The 17,984-nt window shown below is 44.2% G+C and overlaps 1 protein-coding gene across 2 annotated transcripts in view; it reads right to left on the reverse strand.

Annotated features, from left to right (window-relative positions):
- Positions 1-1,986: 1,986 nt before the first annotated feature.
- Positions 1,987-17,984, reverse strand: part of CLASP1 (cytoplasmic linker associated protein 1) — a 168,529-nt gene continuing 152,531 nt past the window's right edge. For both annotated transcript variants that reach the window (XM_062498278.1, XM_062498277.1), the window contains 3 exons: positions 9,964-10,170; positions 7,801-7,917; positions 1,987-6,045 (listed from right to left, as the gene is read on the reverse strand). In XM_062498278.1, coding sequence (XP_062354262.1) covers positions 5,959-6,045; positions 7,801-7,917; positions 9,964-10,170 — 411 coding nt within the window. In that variant the 3' untranslated portion in view covers positions 1,987-5,958. The remainder of the gene's footprint in view (positions 6,046-7,800; positions 7,918-9,963; positions 10,171-17,984) is intronic.

Raw genomic sequence — 17,984 nt, forward strand, 5'->3', positions numbered from 1 at the left:
TATACAAGCACAAAAACATCCAATCTCTGAGACCCCTTCCATCCCAGTCTCATGCTTGGGTTGATTTCCATGCCCCTGCTGCCCAAGCAGCTTCTCTAAAAGTTTTGCAGGGCTTTTTCCCTCCCCATCCCAAGCAGGGGGTGGTGGTTTATGGTCTGCCCTCTCCTCTCTGATGTCAGTGTTATATCCCTGAGCCTCTTCCCAGCAGGCTCCTTGCCTGTGCTGGAGTAGAGTTGCTAGGATGGGCCCTTTCCATACTTCATGGAAGTGTATGAAAAGGCAAAGCAGGAAAAATAGGTTGGTGAAAGGAAGAGAGGGGTGTGCAATATTTGCTTGGAGAGAGTAAATGAGGATTGCACAAGTAAGATGTTGGGTTGCATAGTCAGAAGCAGCAGAATTATTTAAGTTACCAGTCATCAACTGAGCTGCACTTTCTCAGGCAGTTTAAACCAGAACATTTTAATTCTTTAAGAAAAATTGAGATAAGACACCTACCTGGTCCAGGAGTGCAACTCTGCTGACATGTCCTAAATTACTCCTTGGCACATCCCTTACTGGGAGGGAAGGGGGTCACAAAATCATTTGAGGGGGAATGAAGAGGGAAGAAGAAGCAGCAGCTTAGACTCTTCAGAACAGAGAAATAAATTGAGAATGGACTGTAAGTGCTTCCAGCAAGTCTTCACACTTGCCAGGAATCTGCTACCTACCTTTAATAGCTGGCAGCAACTCACATCCTCCTCCATAGGGGGTGAGCTCAGCAAAACCCTCTAAACCAAGGATTACAGCCATTCTCCATCTGTGAAGCAGTCATGTGGCTGAGGACAAGGGACTTAACCACAAAGGGGATACAAGGGACAGACAGGTGGTTTCAGGTGGTTCAATAAACAAACTCTCTTCTGTCAATGCACTGCTCTCTCATCCCAAAGAACACGTGAAAATCCACAAAATCATTTAGGTTGGAAAAGACCCCTAACGTCACCAAGCCCAGCTGCTAACCCAGCACTGACAAGTCCACGATGAAACCATGGCCCATGCGTCACATCTACATCTTTTAAACACCTCCACAGATGGTGACTAAGCCGCTTCTCTGGACAGCCTGTTCCAATGCCTGACAACCCTTTCCATGAATTTCTTTCCTAATATCTAATCTAAGCTTCCCCTGGTGAAACCTGAGGCCCTTTTCCTACAAATTTGTTATTTGGGAGAACACCTCACTACAGCCTCTTTCAGCTGGTTGTAGAGAGCTGTGTGTCCCCTGAGCCTTTTTCTCCAAAGTAAGCACCCCCAGCTTCCTCAGCCACTCCTTGTAGTATTTATGCTCCACACCCTTCCACAGCTCCATTTCCCTTCTCTGGACACACTCCAGCACCTCAATGTCCTTCCTGCAGGGAGGGGCCCAAACCACAACATTTGAGGTGCAGCCTCACCAGTGCCCAGCACAGAAGGGCAATCACTGCCCTGGTCCTGCTGGCCACACTATTGCTGATACAGACCAGGAGCCACTGGCCCCCCTTGGCCACCTGGGCACAGCTGGCTCATGTTCAGTCACTGTCAACCAACACCCCTGGGTTTTCTGCTGGGCACCTTTCCAGCCACTCTGCCCCAGCCTGTAGCATTGCATGGGGTTTTGCGATCCAAGGGCAGGATTTGCACTACACCTCATTGAACCAACTTCATCCTACGATTGTCCTCAGACCATCAATCCAGCCTGTCCAGATCCACGTGCAGAGCCTTCCTGCCATCCAGCAGCAGCACTCCTGCCCAACTTGGCATTGTCTGTAAACTGACCGAGGGTGCATTTGATCCCTTCATCCAGATCATTGATAAAGACATTAAACAGAACTGGAACCATCAGCTTTCAAACACAATAGTGTCAAGTAAGACCAAATCATATACAAGCACGGGTTGGAGTAAGGAGCTATGTTGGACAGTGAATTACTCTGATGTTTCTCCTCCAAGAAGAAACCCAACTTTTACTTATTCTAGGGCAAACTCAAAAGGTTTTATTTTATTTTTTTAGCAAATTCTATCACGTAAATGTTAACAAAAAACATCTGTACAATTGCCATGATACACTCAAAAGTGAAACAAATAAGATATAAATACAGATATGGATGTAACATGACAAAAGCCGAAAAAAATAGAAAAAAAATACATGCGCATGAACACGGTGCCAACAAAGTCATTTCTCATGGCTGGCATTTTTCAGAGCATTTTTTACTTCCCATTTAAAACATTGTTAGCAACGTCCTGCTGTGTACTACAAAGGTCTATTTTTCTGTCCCTTAATATGCAATATTATGCTTGATAAATAAAGGGGTGGGGAGAAAAGGTTCTGATGACAAAGATGCAAGTTACATTACTTATACAGGTTATTGGTAAGCTAGTAATAAGCAGTTAAAAAGACAGTCTTGTATTGTATTGTAATCCAGGCAAGCACACATAGTGTACCTTAAGAAAGCCACATGCCTCGGTATTTCTGAACTACATGAGAACTACAGTACGTAGACCTGTGGGGCAGATGGAGCTGGGATTTGCCCATGCCCACGGAGCACTGGTGCAGCCAATGGCAGAAAAAACATCCACATCTGAGATTTCGGCAATCTTGCAGCCAAGAGCTGCTGTCTGCTGAGAGTTGTCTCCCATTCAGATTTTTAAAGCATGGTGGGCAAAGAAAATACTTTTTTTTTTTCTTTTCTTTTTTTTTTTAAAGATAGGAAAAATCGAAGCCCTACATAATGGGCAGCAAGAAAAAAAAGGCAGCTGCAGTAGGTGGCTACTGCCAGGAAAAGGTGAACACAAGCTTCACTGGAGCAGTGAGGCACTGCAGCATGCAGACTTTCCTCTGCAAGCGTGCATGGACACTGTGATTTGTAGCCAGAGAGACCTTTATGCTTGCTGAAAACAAGATGATTGTACAGCTTGTTGAAGTCAAAACTGGCGATCAGAGAGGTGACATTCAGAGCTAGCCCTTTGAGTACTTCAAAGGAAACACAAAATAAAAACTGGGTCATGTTCAACATCCTAAACAACCCTACTATGTACATTATCTGCTATGATTTATAAATACCTAAGCAGAATGCTCCTACTGTGTACAGGCAGAACATATCCTAGAGTACTCAAAGGATGGACAGTCCTTGACTCACGCAATGAAATTAAGTAGCACGTTAATGAGCATCTGTTGACAAACAGAACTGAATCTGATTCAGGAAGTAAGGCCTGATGCTGCCCTTTGCAGCCCCGGGTGTGCCAGTGGCCTCGGGAAGCGCAGGCTGGCCACAGGCGCCTTCTCAAGGACGAGCTTTGACCCGACGGAGGTGTCAGGGACAGTACAGTGCGTTCACTCTCAGTGCATCCCAACAGGATTTTATAAAACATACAAAATCATTTGAGAAGGAATTCAATTCCTGGAGATTTGCTACAGTATGCCATTCAATGGAAAGAAAAAAAAAAAAATCAAAACCAACAAACAGCAAATTATGATAGCCCAAGCTCCATCACAGCTGGGAGTGACTAACACCACCTGGTCAGCTGTGCTGACCTTCTGAACCCCAGAACTGGAACAGAAGATGCTGAGCTGAGATGGGGAGAAAGAGAGGCATAAATACTAAGCAGTTCAGAGCACAATGTTAAAAACACCTTCCAAAACAAAAAACCAACACCCCCAAAAAATCTAGCCTGCTACTAAAAATTCAAACAGGACAGCTTAACTGCTGCCAACAAGTCAACGGAGTATTTCCTCAAAAGGAAAAATAAATTTGTGTTAAAATCAAATTTGAAGCATTCAAAAAAAAAAAAAGAAAAAAGAGCATTCTAATAAGCATACAGAAAGATGTGGAAAAGAAATGGTCCACAGAAAGGGAGACACGAACCATGGAGCAGCCAATCCCCCACTTTAGCAAGGATGGCTTTTCTGAGCCTGCAGAAAGACTCTGGGGCAATCCCACACCCCAGGAAAGCACACAGTTTCTCCTGCCATAGCATTACTGGTTGGGAAAGATGAGGCAACTAGCCCTGTAGCCAGCAAAAGCCTGGACACGTAGGTACCAGGAGCAGGTCACCTTCCCTGCTCTCAGGTGAGCCGGGAAAGGAACCAACAAGCTCTGCAGCCCAGTGCCACACAGGCCCCCACCAGCCCAAATCCCTCCCGAGACTGGGAGAAAAGCTGGCACCAAGTGCCAGGTCCCAGCTTAGCTCTTCAGGGATGGGGCTGAAACACACAGGGATAATTGATGGAAGGGGCTTTACCCTCCCCTGCTGCAGTAATGGAGTCTCATATTCTCAGTGTGTTCCCAAGGTGTCCTTTCAGCTCCCTAAAGGGGAGATGGAGGAAGCTGAAGAGACTCCAAGGCACTGAGAGCAGCCAGGGAACACACATTCATCTCCACAGCTGCAGCCGTAAGCTGCAAGTCCATCATCCTCTTGGATCACTGGCACCAGGAGCAAAACCCCAGGTGTGATCCATGGTAGGTTTGGGATGGGCATGCCCATCAGCCAGGATCCAGCCCAGGGGCAGACACAGCACATTCATTAGCAATCTCCTGCCTTCCCTGGTTACAGGCAGAGCCAGGGAGAGCTCCGCCTTTGCAAGAAGCAGGGTCTCGGTGCCATGGGGTATTTGATTGCTGCTGGTTTGCCTCTGACCTGGTCTGTGTCATTAGGCTGCAAAAGGACTTTTCCCTGCTGCACCCTCACCCACAGCACCCTGCTGTCAGCAGTGCCCAGTGAGAGAACCCCACTCTTCTGAAATGCAGAGCACTCAGCAGGCCTGTGCATGGAGATGGCACAAAGGAGGCTTCTAAAGACAGTTAACAGCACTGCAGGGTCTTCAGGAACAGGAGGGGCTGTGGCAGGCAACCAGCACTGTCCCAGCTGGCTCAGAGCTGCTTCCACGTGGAATTGCTGTTCAGATTCAGACACCCTTTCTGTCCTCTGGGGTGAACATTTTGCCCGAAGTGCAAAGGAGTTGTGGGGACAAAGCCATCCAGCATCAGTGGGTCAGTCAGAGCAGCAGATCAGCCCTTTGATGCTACAGATTTCAAGGAAAACAGCTGGCACTGAAGTACAGCTCTGCCAGCTCCCACTGCCCACCCACTGACATGCTCAGAGCCTAACCCAACCCTACCATCCTATTTGCAGATGTCAGTCTCAGAACTGGGTCTCAGGTTCCCTTTGGGGAGTAATAGGTAATACGGAGAGTCTTTTGAACATATGAAAGAGCCAAATGGGTTGAGAGGGGAGAAGTATTTACAAAGTCAATGAAAAGAGCAAGAGCCCAGCTTTTATGAACAGCACAGCTGGCTGGAGAGCAGTTACAGAGAGATCAGCCCATCTGGGGTCTGTCAGAACTATGTACAAAACTCAGATTTTAAAAGGAACCTACATTTTCATTACTCACTTGGTATCTCTCAGTATCAAAGCATCTGAGGCTGGAATCACAGCCATGCCTGCAAAGATTCCCCCCAAGGAGAGCCCTACAAGTTAGGCAAGCTGCGACAGAGAGTACAAAACAGGAACACAAGACTTGAAAGAAGAGAAGGACCCAGCCAAAATGGGTGGGGGGAAAGGGCAGGTAACTAGCACACAGAAACCAAAACTGGGTATGAACTAAACCAACAAGATTTGTTTGACTTTTACCTGTGCCCAGATTCTTGGACTCAGTGTTAGAATGCTAACCTAAACATATTTCTGAGATTTCAGCAGGCTATACAAATATGTTTAAGTATGGCTTTCTGATGTTCACTTTTAATGAAGACTGCGACACAGACCTTGCTTCCTTTACATTCAATACCAGTAAGATTCTACATAAAAGCTTTTAAGGGACTAAAATACTGATTGCAATAAATATCTGCATGGCCTCCTTAAGCTGATGGAGTATGCCAGTGAAGAGTAGCAGAAAGGTCTCTGAGAGGCACCGTTGATTGCTTCTAAGTCTACACATATGTCCACAGATCTCCATTAACTGTGCGTTGAAACATCTGAAGAGGAGCTGCTGTTGCTGTTGGTGGTCTGTGCCCTCTTTATATACAAGTTTAGTAGCTTCATCTGAAAGAAAAAAAGAAAGAAACATCAGCAGAAGACACCAGAAAAAAAACAGGTGGGGAAAACCAACTGCCAATGTAAAGACTCGCATTCTGTGGTGAGCTCATTTTGGGGTGAGCTGACACTGGGGATTCTGAAGGAAAAGCAAGAAAACTGACCATGTTTCAGAATAGAGACAAGAGGCTATGCCCAGTCCCACTGAAGTTACAGGCAGATTTAATGGGATTTAGAAAAGCCTCTTGCATTTCACTTCAGCAGCCAGTTCATAGACCTCAATCCCTACAGCCAGGTCAGGTCAAGCAGGATTCCCACAGAGGTCAGCAGGGATGCAGGCACACTGGTGATCCAAGAGCCATGGGTCCTTGTCCTAGGAAACACCATGAACTTTCCCTGTTTTATAAAGTGCTCTTTTTCAATGACATTGTATCTTCACTGATGTGGTACATCTAGTGCAACTGCAATTTGTTATGACTATATACTTCACTTGCATGGATTTGCCTTCTTTTTCCTCCTTGTCACCTTAACTCCAGATCCTGTAATGACTCTTGTTTACATTTAACTTTAAACAGGCAATCAGTCTGCATAAACCCAGAAGAATTGCTTACATGTTTATAGTTAGTGATGTGGTGGACTATGATTGTGGCACTGAGGATACTGGAATAATAAAGTATCTATGACATTTTATAGGGGGATTTCCTAACATCCCAAATATAAAGAGGTAAACCTCAGCACACATAGCTGTCTCTTTTGGAGCATTTTGGAGGCACAATTGTAATGTGTTTAATGACAAGACAAGACAGAAATGAAATCCAAGTGTCTTTAGTCTCAGATTGTTTTGGCCTATATAACAATTCCTTACCCATGAAAGAAATTATGACTTCAAAATGACAGAATGAAGCCCTCTGAACCAAGTAGCTATTCACATGCACAGATGTTTCACAAACCAACTGCAGAATTCATCTTAATTTTTTTTGCATAGAAATCTTGGGTATGAAGACTTAAAACAGCAGAAAAAAATTGTGGTGGCTTGTTGTGCAGCTCTGAAAAACAATCAAGCACTAATATAAAATTCTTGTCTGAAGGACAGAGTTGAATTAAGGGCTTGGTTTCACTTGAAGCATCAGGTCAGAATTTGAGTTTTGCAGCTAGTCTGACCCCAGAGTACAAAGTCCTTTGAATGGTCATTTGAGCTTGCTGTTGTTCCAGAAGGAAAGGAACACATGTGCCCTGCTATTAAGAGTGAAGCTTTACCTGCATTTCTACCAGCCCTAATCACAACTTGCTGCTGAGAGGACCTGCTCTCCCACCATCCCCAAGCATTTCCACCACTCTGCACGAGGATGCCTGTGTGGCCACAAAGCAGGCTAAAAACTATTTAATCTATATTGCAGATCTGGTTTGCAGCCAGAGCAGCCAGCTGATCCAGCTCGCTCCACAATTACCTCTGGATGCAATGCCAAAGGAGCAAGGCAAACATGGCTGGGGAAGGACCTGCTCAGAGGCAGCCTGCAGTTACTCAAGATCAAATGTATCATGAAACCAATCTCCAAACACCATTAAAATTTTCTAAGTGGTATTTCAAATGCTCATACTGCTGAGCAAGTGCAGTGCTGCTTCAGTGGCATTTGTCAGGGTGAGACAGGCTTGAATACAGTTCACTTCACCCAGAGCTACACTGAAGCCACTGGTCTTGCTGCTAGTAATAGCCAGCAGAATGGCTTGCACTACCAAAACACCAGAGACACATTACTCTTGTACCTTGCTTCCTGTGAGTTGTGCGAGATGAGGTTTCAGTTCTTCTCCAATTACTGAATAAATAGCCACTAGGCAAAATACACTGGCTTTTCGGACACTGCTCTCCGTGTTATCATAACCCTGGAAATGAGAGGAGAAGGTCAGAGAGCAAACAGCACTCCCCAACACCCTTCCTCAGCAATACACTACAGAGCTGATGTACATTTTCCAAGTGTGGCTGACCTAAGAGATCAGTAAAAGAACCTCTGCTTAACATTAACAGTTTGCAATCTGAATACTCAAAGAGCAAGAAAATGCAATCACCTTATCCGTTCCTTCTGTTATTACTTAATACTGTCATATTGTAAGCTATTAATATCTAGTTATTTATAGCATTAGATAACAACACACTGTTTCCTAACATGAGCTTGGGACTCTACCACAAACAATTCTGTGTCCAGTTCAGATGACCATGAACTATCCTGAACAGTCAGGGCTCTCTGGAGTGCAGCTTACCTATCAAGTGGGAAATACCACAGGAAAGAACATGGGCTGATCTCTGGCAGCTTGTGCAGAGCTCAAACTAGCCAGCAGGTCACTCAGCAGCTATGGACACTAGTCCCAAACTGATGAAGAGATGCATCACTCAGCAGCCATCCCACCCCATGAGAAAGGCACACATCACTTCAGCCTGAGGGATGCTGGCTCCTTCAGATGCAGGGTGACCTCTGCCGGGAAAGCCAGAGGAGGGATGGAGCACAGCTGGGGCTGCTCCAGATGCATAAATCCCACAAAAATCCCACAATCCCACAAAACACTGAGCTAGGAAAGCAGGAGTGCTCGAAGCCTCCTCATCAGGACCAGGGCAAGCACCACAACTCTCCCCTGCCAAGCCCTGTTGTTTCATGGAGAGCCTGCTCCTGGCTGTTGAGCTGCACACTTGTGCTCACACTGCTGCTGACACTCCTCACCACTCTGCCAGGACCCTCAGCGTGGTGAACAGGCACAAAGGTGATCCTCCCCACACACAGTCCTTCAGCCAGGATCCCAAAATACTTCCCAAATGTAAGGAGTAAATTCCTTAGATCACTGAGTTTCTAAGGTAAGGAAGTATCTCAGGCAAACCAGGCTCTGAAACAATCATTTGAAGTAATTAAAGAAGACAAATAAAACTGCCTTTTTAAAGACATGCTGCTCTCAGACTTTTCCAGTGCATCAAAGCTTCACTGTTCAGATTGTTGTCTCCAACAATGATGGCTAAAACCATTTTACAACAAAAGTTTCGATGAATACAGAATTGTCCAATTCCCAGAAGCTGAGATTTAAGAATTGCAAGAGCCAACACTACAAAGTTGGGATGAATGCCAGAATGCATAAGGGGAATTTCTGACTTTGCTCTTCTCCTTCCAACATTTTATGCTCACAATGAGGAGGCCTCTTTTTCCCAGTTCTCCATGGAAGTCTTACCCACCCAAACACATTTCCCCCTTTCACTCTGACTGATCTGTTCCTGTCATAGTCTCTCCCCAGTAAAGACACACATTTTCTCTCCTCCCTCACTTCTACTTCATGTATTTCCTTCTTGTTTGCAGCCCCATCCCAGCACTGCCAGCTGCTTGTGCAGGGGGCTAAAAGACAACACTGCTACAGCCAGTGCTCAAAGCTAAATCCATAACCAAACCTTAGCACTGGCAAAAACACTGCTTCCCACCCAGCCCAAGAGGGCTATGAAAGAGGCTGAATGAAGTCAGCAAGTAGTTTGGTCCTAATTTCAGAGAGAAAAGAGGAAAGAAGCAACCTGCCTGCTGGGACTCAAATTCAAGTGCAAAGTACCATCAAAGCACAGAACAGCTCAGCAGAATTAAAGGGAAATTAAAGGGGACTACAAGATGTACAAACACAGCGTAAAATGTGCCTAACTCCTACCCTTAAGTTTATTGCATGGCTACTACTGGCTTATTTTGGAGTCAGAAAAAAGCATCCAACTGTGGAACAGCCATGTAAGAACCTGAGTTTTCAATTCTTTAACACTAAAAGGATCAAAAACTTGTATACAAAAATTTTATTTTACCAAAATTTAAAAATTTACCAAAACCCAGCCCCAGAGGATCCATCATTCCTCCCTCCCTCAGGGCAGAGATCTAACAAACTAATGGTGGCTTGGAGCAGTGACATGGGATTCTGTACCTGTAACAACCCAGGAATGATATCAGGTAGGAGCTGATGCAACGATTCCTTGGAAATCCTCTCGATGACTTTCGTTTGCATTTTGATGGCAGCTAAATTAATTGGATAATCTGCAGTCTGAATAATGGGGCAAAGCACCTTGATGCACTGCTCGGGGTGGATGGAACTTGCCAGGGTGGAAGCAGCCTCTTCAGCAGCTCTGACGACCTGAAATGAAAGTAGAGCAAGCCCTTATGTTAATGAGGTCACACGTGACAGCCAAAACCACTGGTGTGTGCTAGGAATGACTGCCAGGAAATGCTTGGGGATGTTCATTAACAGATCCACAGGAGGATCTGTTGAGGGGCAACTGACTCCGAGAATTCACATCCTCTGTCTCCAGTGACATCTTTGTTCCAGCCAGTGGCAAGAAGTCTTTCCTGCCTAATGTAAGTGTGTCAGAGTTGTGGCTAGTTTAAAAAAATGATCTGTCACTCAAGACAGACAGGCACTCCCACCCCAGAAGTGAGAGGATGACATCTCTCCAAGACACTCTCAAAGAACCCAAAGCCACCAGCTAAGATTTACACAAAGTGTATCTCCTTAACCATTGCCTTGAACGGCCCTGTTGCAGATTTCAGTGTGCACTCAGTGCTGAGTGCCCTGTGCCCATGCTGAGACAACCCTGGCAGCTGTGTCCTGCCCTTTCCCAGCTGAACTATGCTGCAGTCAAATCCAGGTCACAGACACAAAAGGCCTTTAGGATGTCCCCAACCAGGCAGCTGTGCTCTCAGCACATCTAATCCATCAAAGCAGCACTGGGATCACCATACAAAATGGGAGGAAGAACAAGTGGAAACAGCAGCAGCACCCACCCTTTGCAACAAGCCCACACTAATGCAGTCACAAAAAGCAAGAAGGATGCTAAATTCAACTCTACCCTAAGAGAAAGCAGATTCACAACTTTCACTCTTCTCCAGCAGGCAGGACAGATAGTTCAAAGAAGAAAGACCCAAATCTGGTCTCTCCTCCCAAGAGAATTTATTAATTTTACATTCTGCAGTAATTGGATAAAAAAGAACAGGATGGGAAGGCAGGTTTTCTTTTTTCAAGTGTCTGTGCTAATTGCCAGGCAACAAAATGAAGCTTCCTCTTGGCTGCACTCTTCCTGGCCACAAATAACACACTCTTTACTCCTCATGTTCTTGTTACAACACAAAAGACGGAGGATGCTTTTTCTCCCATCTTCTCTCACTCCCCTCTTCTCAGGGCTTACTTTAAAGGGAGGGTAAATCCTGAGAAGACAGAGATGCCCCCATGGGCAGACTTAAGTCCAACACCTCAACTTTAAGAAGAAAGAAGCATTCACAAATCCTCATGTTTGGGATCTTCCAGCTAGTCTCAGGCATTCCCTAACTGAGCCCAGGAACATTACAGCACCCCTCTTTCCTGGTTGTGTGGGAGGCTCAGGTGCCCAGTACCAGTTCTTTACCTCCTCCTAAACTGAACTACCTGGGGTTGTCTGAAGTCAATGTTTTGAAACCAGCAGTAGGAAATCTGTCCCAGACAATCTGCAACACATCAAATAAATCAAACAACAGGTCTCCTGTCACTTAGACTGAAGCCATGGCTGCTGAATTTGCCTTGTTCTCCTCTCCCACGCACTGTGATGGCATCAAACTCAGGGATTTCTATTTGAGTAAGGCAACCTATGGACAGATGTAGCTCTATCAAAGCCTCAAAAGAAGGTGAGCTTTCATTATTTTTAAGCAACTACTGTGGATAATGCATGAATAATGAGTAGCTGGAAGCTTACCTTCGCCCATGGACTACAAAACACAAGGTTTAATTAAGATAGCAGCAATTAATAGTGATCAGAAGGGATCAACTCCACCTACAGGGCCTACTTCACCCACAGTCAAAGCATCATAGCCATGCTTCCAACATTTATCTTCCACTCATGCTGACAGCTACCTCCCTGAAACAGGAATGGCACAAGACACTTCTATTCCCAGGAAGCAGCAGAACTCATCCACTTGGCTTTTGGCATTCTCTAAGGCAGATCCAACAGTGAATGAGATCTCAGACACTTCACACAGCACGAATATTGCATGCAGGCAAGAAATGGACAGGATGGTTTATCAACCTGAGATTTTGGACTGCTTCTGTACCAGTGCCCTATTTACAGAAGTAAAGCTGTCCAAGTGCTTCATTTACTTCAGGGTTTTCTCAGTATTTAATTATAATATTAAAACATATTCCAAAATGAATAGCAATCCACAATGTGGTCAATGTTAAAAAAAAAAAATTCTTCCTGAAAGATCTGTGAATGAATAGCCAGGCAGAACAGAATGCTTGCTTTCCCACTTACAGCAAGAGCTCCCTCTTCCAGCTATTTCCTAGCTAATTTCTCTTCAATTTCACACATGAGAAGCATGAAAGTTAGTATTTTTCCACATATAGTAGTAGCTCAGGAGCCAGCACTGTGTGATTTTGTTGGGAAAGAAGACAAACACCCAAGTACTTAAAGGAAACCTAATGCCAGGCTTTGATAGCACAGAGTGGAATTGCTGGAGTGGATTAAGCCAGGGGGTCCCAGAAGGTCTCTAAAGGAATCCACTTCCTGGCACTGCAGCTTCTGACGTCTGCTTTCCACAAACGATGGCAAGCATGAACTTAAAGAGGGCCCTGGTACTTTACCATCAATTTAACTTATTCACTAGCAAGCCACTAGCTAAAAAAACCCAAATATTACTATTGGAACACAGGCCACTTGGAATTTTGTTCTGCAGCAATGCCAAACATTGTTGGGAAATGTTTTCAGAAACTCTCAGGAAGAAAAGCTTGCACATACATCTCAACATACTAAAAGAAAATTGTAAAAAAAAATTTCAACTTACATCCTCTTGGTATGCTTCCTACTTGATAAAAAAGCAACAATATTTTAGTATAAACCTACAGCTAGACTCTGATCTCAAGTGCACTACCATTTAAAAAAAAACAGTAGGTGAAAAATTGAATTAATATTTTATCTGGATTTCAGTTCCATATCCTGTTTGCACAGTTTATTATGCAAATTAAGTTGAAGGTATGAAGCAAGTGCATGAGACAAAAGGCCTATTGACCAATTCCAAGTACAAGGAGCATTAAAATACAGTAATAATTTTTCACAAAATAAGCAACACCGCAAAGGTCACACACATTTTGCCCATCAAAAGGTGAGAGAGCAAGGAAAGTTGCGAAGGTACAGAAATTATTTATGCCCTTGACAGTCCTGCTTCCAGCCCTGCTGCCCAGCTCTAGCATGGATGTGGCTACATTTAGGCAGTGGCTGGCTACTTCACATCCCTTGTCCCTGCAGTGCCTTCCCCCCAAACACAGGAGGATGCATGACACGTGTCCAGCCTGGTAGGAGATTGTAAATGTGACAACACAGGGACTCTTCCAAGCCTGGCACATCTGGCAGACAATGCCTGCATCTCAGCCACACTTCAGCAAAACCCCTGAGTGTGTGATTAATAACATGCTCAAGTCTCACTGACATCAACGGGATTTCAGCATGTGCTTACATGCTTGTTAGGATGAGAGCCTCTGCAGGTAACCAGCTCCTGGCTCCCTTGGAAGCACTGGGAGGCAACAGGGTGTAGGAAGGGGTAGGGCAATACCAGCTGATGGTGAGCCAAAAAGAAAAAACTCATCCCTGCTGGCAAAGGAAGCCAAATGCCACAATTTTGCAATGCAAGTACCAGCCCTGTCCTTCCTCCTGGCTTTGGCAAAACAAAACATTCAGCCACCCAGACAGACTCTGCATCCCACAAGGGGCTCTCAGTATTTACCCAACCAGCTCAGTTCTGCTCACCTGGCGCTGCCAGAGAAATCAGCAGCGTTTCCAAACAGAGGGAAGTGCATTATCAAAAGATGCAACCTGCCAGGTCATTTGGCAACAAGAACATGCAATTGTAACAGAGTTCAGCAAAGACGTTCTGCCATGAAGCACAACGCTTGTGCCTTGCTAATTGTGCATACCTTACAATATCACAAAATCAAGTATCTTTTTTAATCAGGGCTTTAACCTGACCAGCAGAGTGAAACAACCTTAAAAGGAGTGGGAGAAATGAATAAACAAGATCAAGGAACAGGTCTTTATCCCAGCTTTGAAGCCAAGATCAACAGATACACATCGGGAAGTGTCAGGAAAGGCTCGTACTAGCAGTGACACCTCAGTAAGTTGTGTCTATGTAATTTATCCTTTAAGCCCAAGAAAATGAAAAGGGGGCTGTTTGCTATGTGCTCAGACTGGGGAGCTTACTGTCGCAAGAGGATTAGAAGTTAGACAAGTTAACCAAAGGGGGGAAAAAGCCAACACACAGGGAGGCAGGCAGAACCATTCACACAGAAAGGCTTTAAGACAGCTAGAAGGGGGAAGAATATCCACAGGGAAGCATCACTGTATGCTTGCTTCTTGCTAATCAATCAGGTAGGGTATCAAGTGAAGCAAGATTTTTGTCTGACCTAATAGAATTATTCTTAGGAATCTCAGAGATACAAAAGAAAAGTAGAAAAGCCATCAATTGATGATGGCAGCTAGAAGCAGCAGGTTTCAAAGGGGGGGCTATGAGGCAAGATATGTGAGACTACAGAGAGCCTGCAGTTCTTTAAAAGCACAGACACTAAGATGTGTGTAAGGTATGTTGCAAATGTGATTTTACCTCCCAGTAAAAGCTCAGAGCAAACCATGGCTTGATCTGGATAGCTTGACATCATTCAACACAGGGCAGGTAGCCCTGGAATGCAGATGTAAGAGATAGCTCTTGGCCTTAAAGCAGCAGGTTTTTCTCCTTTCCAAAGGCTTACCTTATGCTCTATACACAGGCAAATAGATTCAGCCTGACTTTTGCTGGCATAACATACGTTCTGTGTGCTGGTGGGTTCCTTGAAAGACATCTGTGATGCATGAAGACCTTTCTAATGAGTCTCATGAAAGAGAAGTTTTTACACCTCCAATGCAGATTGCTTTAGGGAAGGAGCCATATTCACATGCACAAAGGTGTAGCACACAGAAAGCTGTTCACCTCCAGCAATGTCTCCCTTAAAGTTACCAAGGAGTAAACTTCAAAGTAACAGATCAGGCAGTCCCAGGAATGCACATGGGAACTACTTCCTGATTTCAGTGGGAGAGGATATGCTGACATGCAGTATTAATGTGATCAAGACAGCAACCTGTCACAGAACCTGGCCTTCTAGTAGAAAGGCACACTGGATTCATCGAAGTTCTACAAAATTTGCTGTTCAAACTTTGGATGACAATTCCCACTGGTTTACCTGGTTCACAGCATACTACAGCCATAGGACCCTGATCACTTAAGACAGCCAGAACTCAGGCTCCACCTCTTCCATTCAATTTCCTCTACTCAACTATTACACTCCGTGCATTAACATATTGCTTGCTGCAGGACAGCTGCAGCAACCAGCCTACAACTTCTGACGGTTTCTTTTCTGCTTTAAAGAGACACAAAGAACTGGCAAATAAGGAAAGAAAAACATCCTGACTCCCCTAAGGCAAAACATGCCAGGTTCATAGGCTACACAGGGCATCAGTGTAACACGCAGGGATCTCAGCAAAGCAGCACCTGTGGCACCTGGATGAGAGCTTCCCACAGGAGCTTAAGCTGGAGTACTTTGCCATGGCTGCTAGTTACAGTGTCTCTGCAGAAGGTTGTAGAGGACGAGGCAGTGCAGGCAAAGCCCCACTGAAAGTTTAGAGGCTTTGTACATCATTGTGAAACACAGAGTGCCACAGAAGTTCATGAAGCAGAAGAATGAGGTTTTGCTTTCAGCTTACGAGGCATGTGGCTGTGCTTTTGAGCCAATTTTTGCCATCTACAGGTGGTTACTTAAAGCCTGTATAATCTAAGCTGGAGGGCATGGAGGTTTACCAGTACCTAGCTAGGCAAACTCCCATCCCTGAAGGCTTTACAGTCAGATCCAGACAGGAACAAACAATTATGGACTCGGTTTCAAAGCAGGAAGTGGATTCAGAAATGGGAGTGCTAAGCAGATGAAAAAGGAGTGTGATTTTTATAAGGATTTGGAGATGAAGTAGATTAGACTGCTTCTCCTGGGTACTAAACATTTGAAATGTGTTGAACTTCCAGCATGGACTAGGTAACAATTAATCTTCAAGACTATGATCATTTAGTGCTTTTCTTCTTGCAGAAACCTACAGAGATCATACCATCATCAGAATACAGTTAAAATATATACATGCCAGAGGTAAATCTAAAAGTACCTCAGCAAGATAATAAAAATTATCTACAGGTACTGGGTAACTGATTTCTTCTTCTTCTCCCATTTCAGAGGGTTACAACAAAGAATGTACAGTAACGTACAATAAGCATCCCAATTAATGCTTATGGACCTTCTATATCATAAAATACAGAAATTAGATACCTAAGATGTGGCACAGGATCCCTCCCTACACATAGAAGACATACATCAGTGAAGTCTATAGGCTTTGTGCCAGAGACAGAAGCAAGGAATTAGCTATCCTATGATTTTTCACTCTGTCGCCGATTTCCAAGGTAATAAACTATTTCTGTTGTAAAATACTCAATAAGAAGAAATTATCCTCATTATCCTGGCATGAATCTGAAGCAATGTCATATCAGTGGCATTGGGTCAGCAAGCAGCATTTCTCCTTAGTTACGGGTGAGTAACTACACTGGAACAAATGAGTTAATATTAACTAATTGGCAACAGAAAGATGGTTCTCTTCTAAATAACTCCAAACAAAGACTGATAAAAATCAACAAGATTTAATATCATCACAACTTCAATTATGTTCTAATGCTCCAAAAGTAAGTGAAAGGCATTTACATGTCAACCCCCCTAAATGTTTCCAGTTGTGACTGAAGCAGGCTTGACTCTTCACATCACCCTGTTAAATCAACAGCATCTAACAGACTGTTGTACTACAAACAGTATAAAAACAGAACAAAGTTAAAAAATGCAAACTAATAATGTATCCCAACCCAGAGCCATCTAGTCTGTAGCCTAGGGTTACATTAATTTTGACCTGCTGCTGAGGTCGGTGCTTTGCCAATCTCCTGCATTTGAACTCACAACAAGGTGTGATTCAGCTCCAACTCCATGTCCCAACTTTTTCTCTCCCGTATCTCTGGGGGGAAATGTGGTGCTCTCAGCTGTGCTGCTGATCCCAGACCTTGCCTTCAGCAACAGAAGGCAGACAATTTTTAGCCATGGCAAAGACCCAACTATCTAAAGCCTTCTGTTTGGACTTGGAAAAACAGCCAATTATCCAGGCATCCCAAAATATCTAACTATGCTATCACTGCTTTGATACTTCGAACTGTGTAATCTGGAATAAAATCACACACCTTTTCTTGTTAAGAAAAAAAAAAGAAACTTTAGATATTAGCACTCAACTGGGGGAGGGGTTATATTTGCTGGTTGGTGAATATGTTGTTTTTGTCATTTGATGTCTCTGGGCCATGCTGAACAACAGCAAAATTTGCACAGACAAAGAAACCTTCCTGATTTCCAAAGAACTGCCTCTTACTATGACTTCTTGGAGACAGTACCCAACCTTAACAGTTCTGCTCCTCTTCAAATTCCCTTTGGTTGGTCACTTTAGTTTGAGTCTCTGTGTGTCACATATAATTGAAAATGTGAGTAGCTGGGAGCAATTAGCAGTCCCTGAACTGAAAGGGAAATTCACCTAAGAAAGACTGAAACAGATACAGCTTGCTCAAAACAGACATTTTCTCCTAAATTACATGGCCTGTTGGGCACCAAATTATCACATCATAACCAAGGATCACTTCTGTCTTCTGCTACAAAGCAGCAGCAGTCCAGAAACATAACAAATTTGAGTGACATCTTATCAGGACATCACTGACACAAAGATTAAACCTTTCCCAACTAAATTACATACCAGCTTTTCTTGAAATAGTTCTTACAGTCTAGAGGAAGATTTGATTTTCAAGGATAGTGCACCACTCCCTTTAATACTGTTCTGATCT

This window comes from Cinclus cinclus, chromosome 9 (assembly GCF_963662255.1).
Source record: "Cinclus cinclus chromosome 9, bCinCin1.1, whole genome shotgun sequence".
NCBI classification, from domain to species: Eukaryota; Metazoa; Chordata; class Aves; order Passeriformes; family Cinclidae; genus Cinclus; species Cinclus cinclus.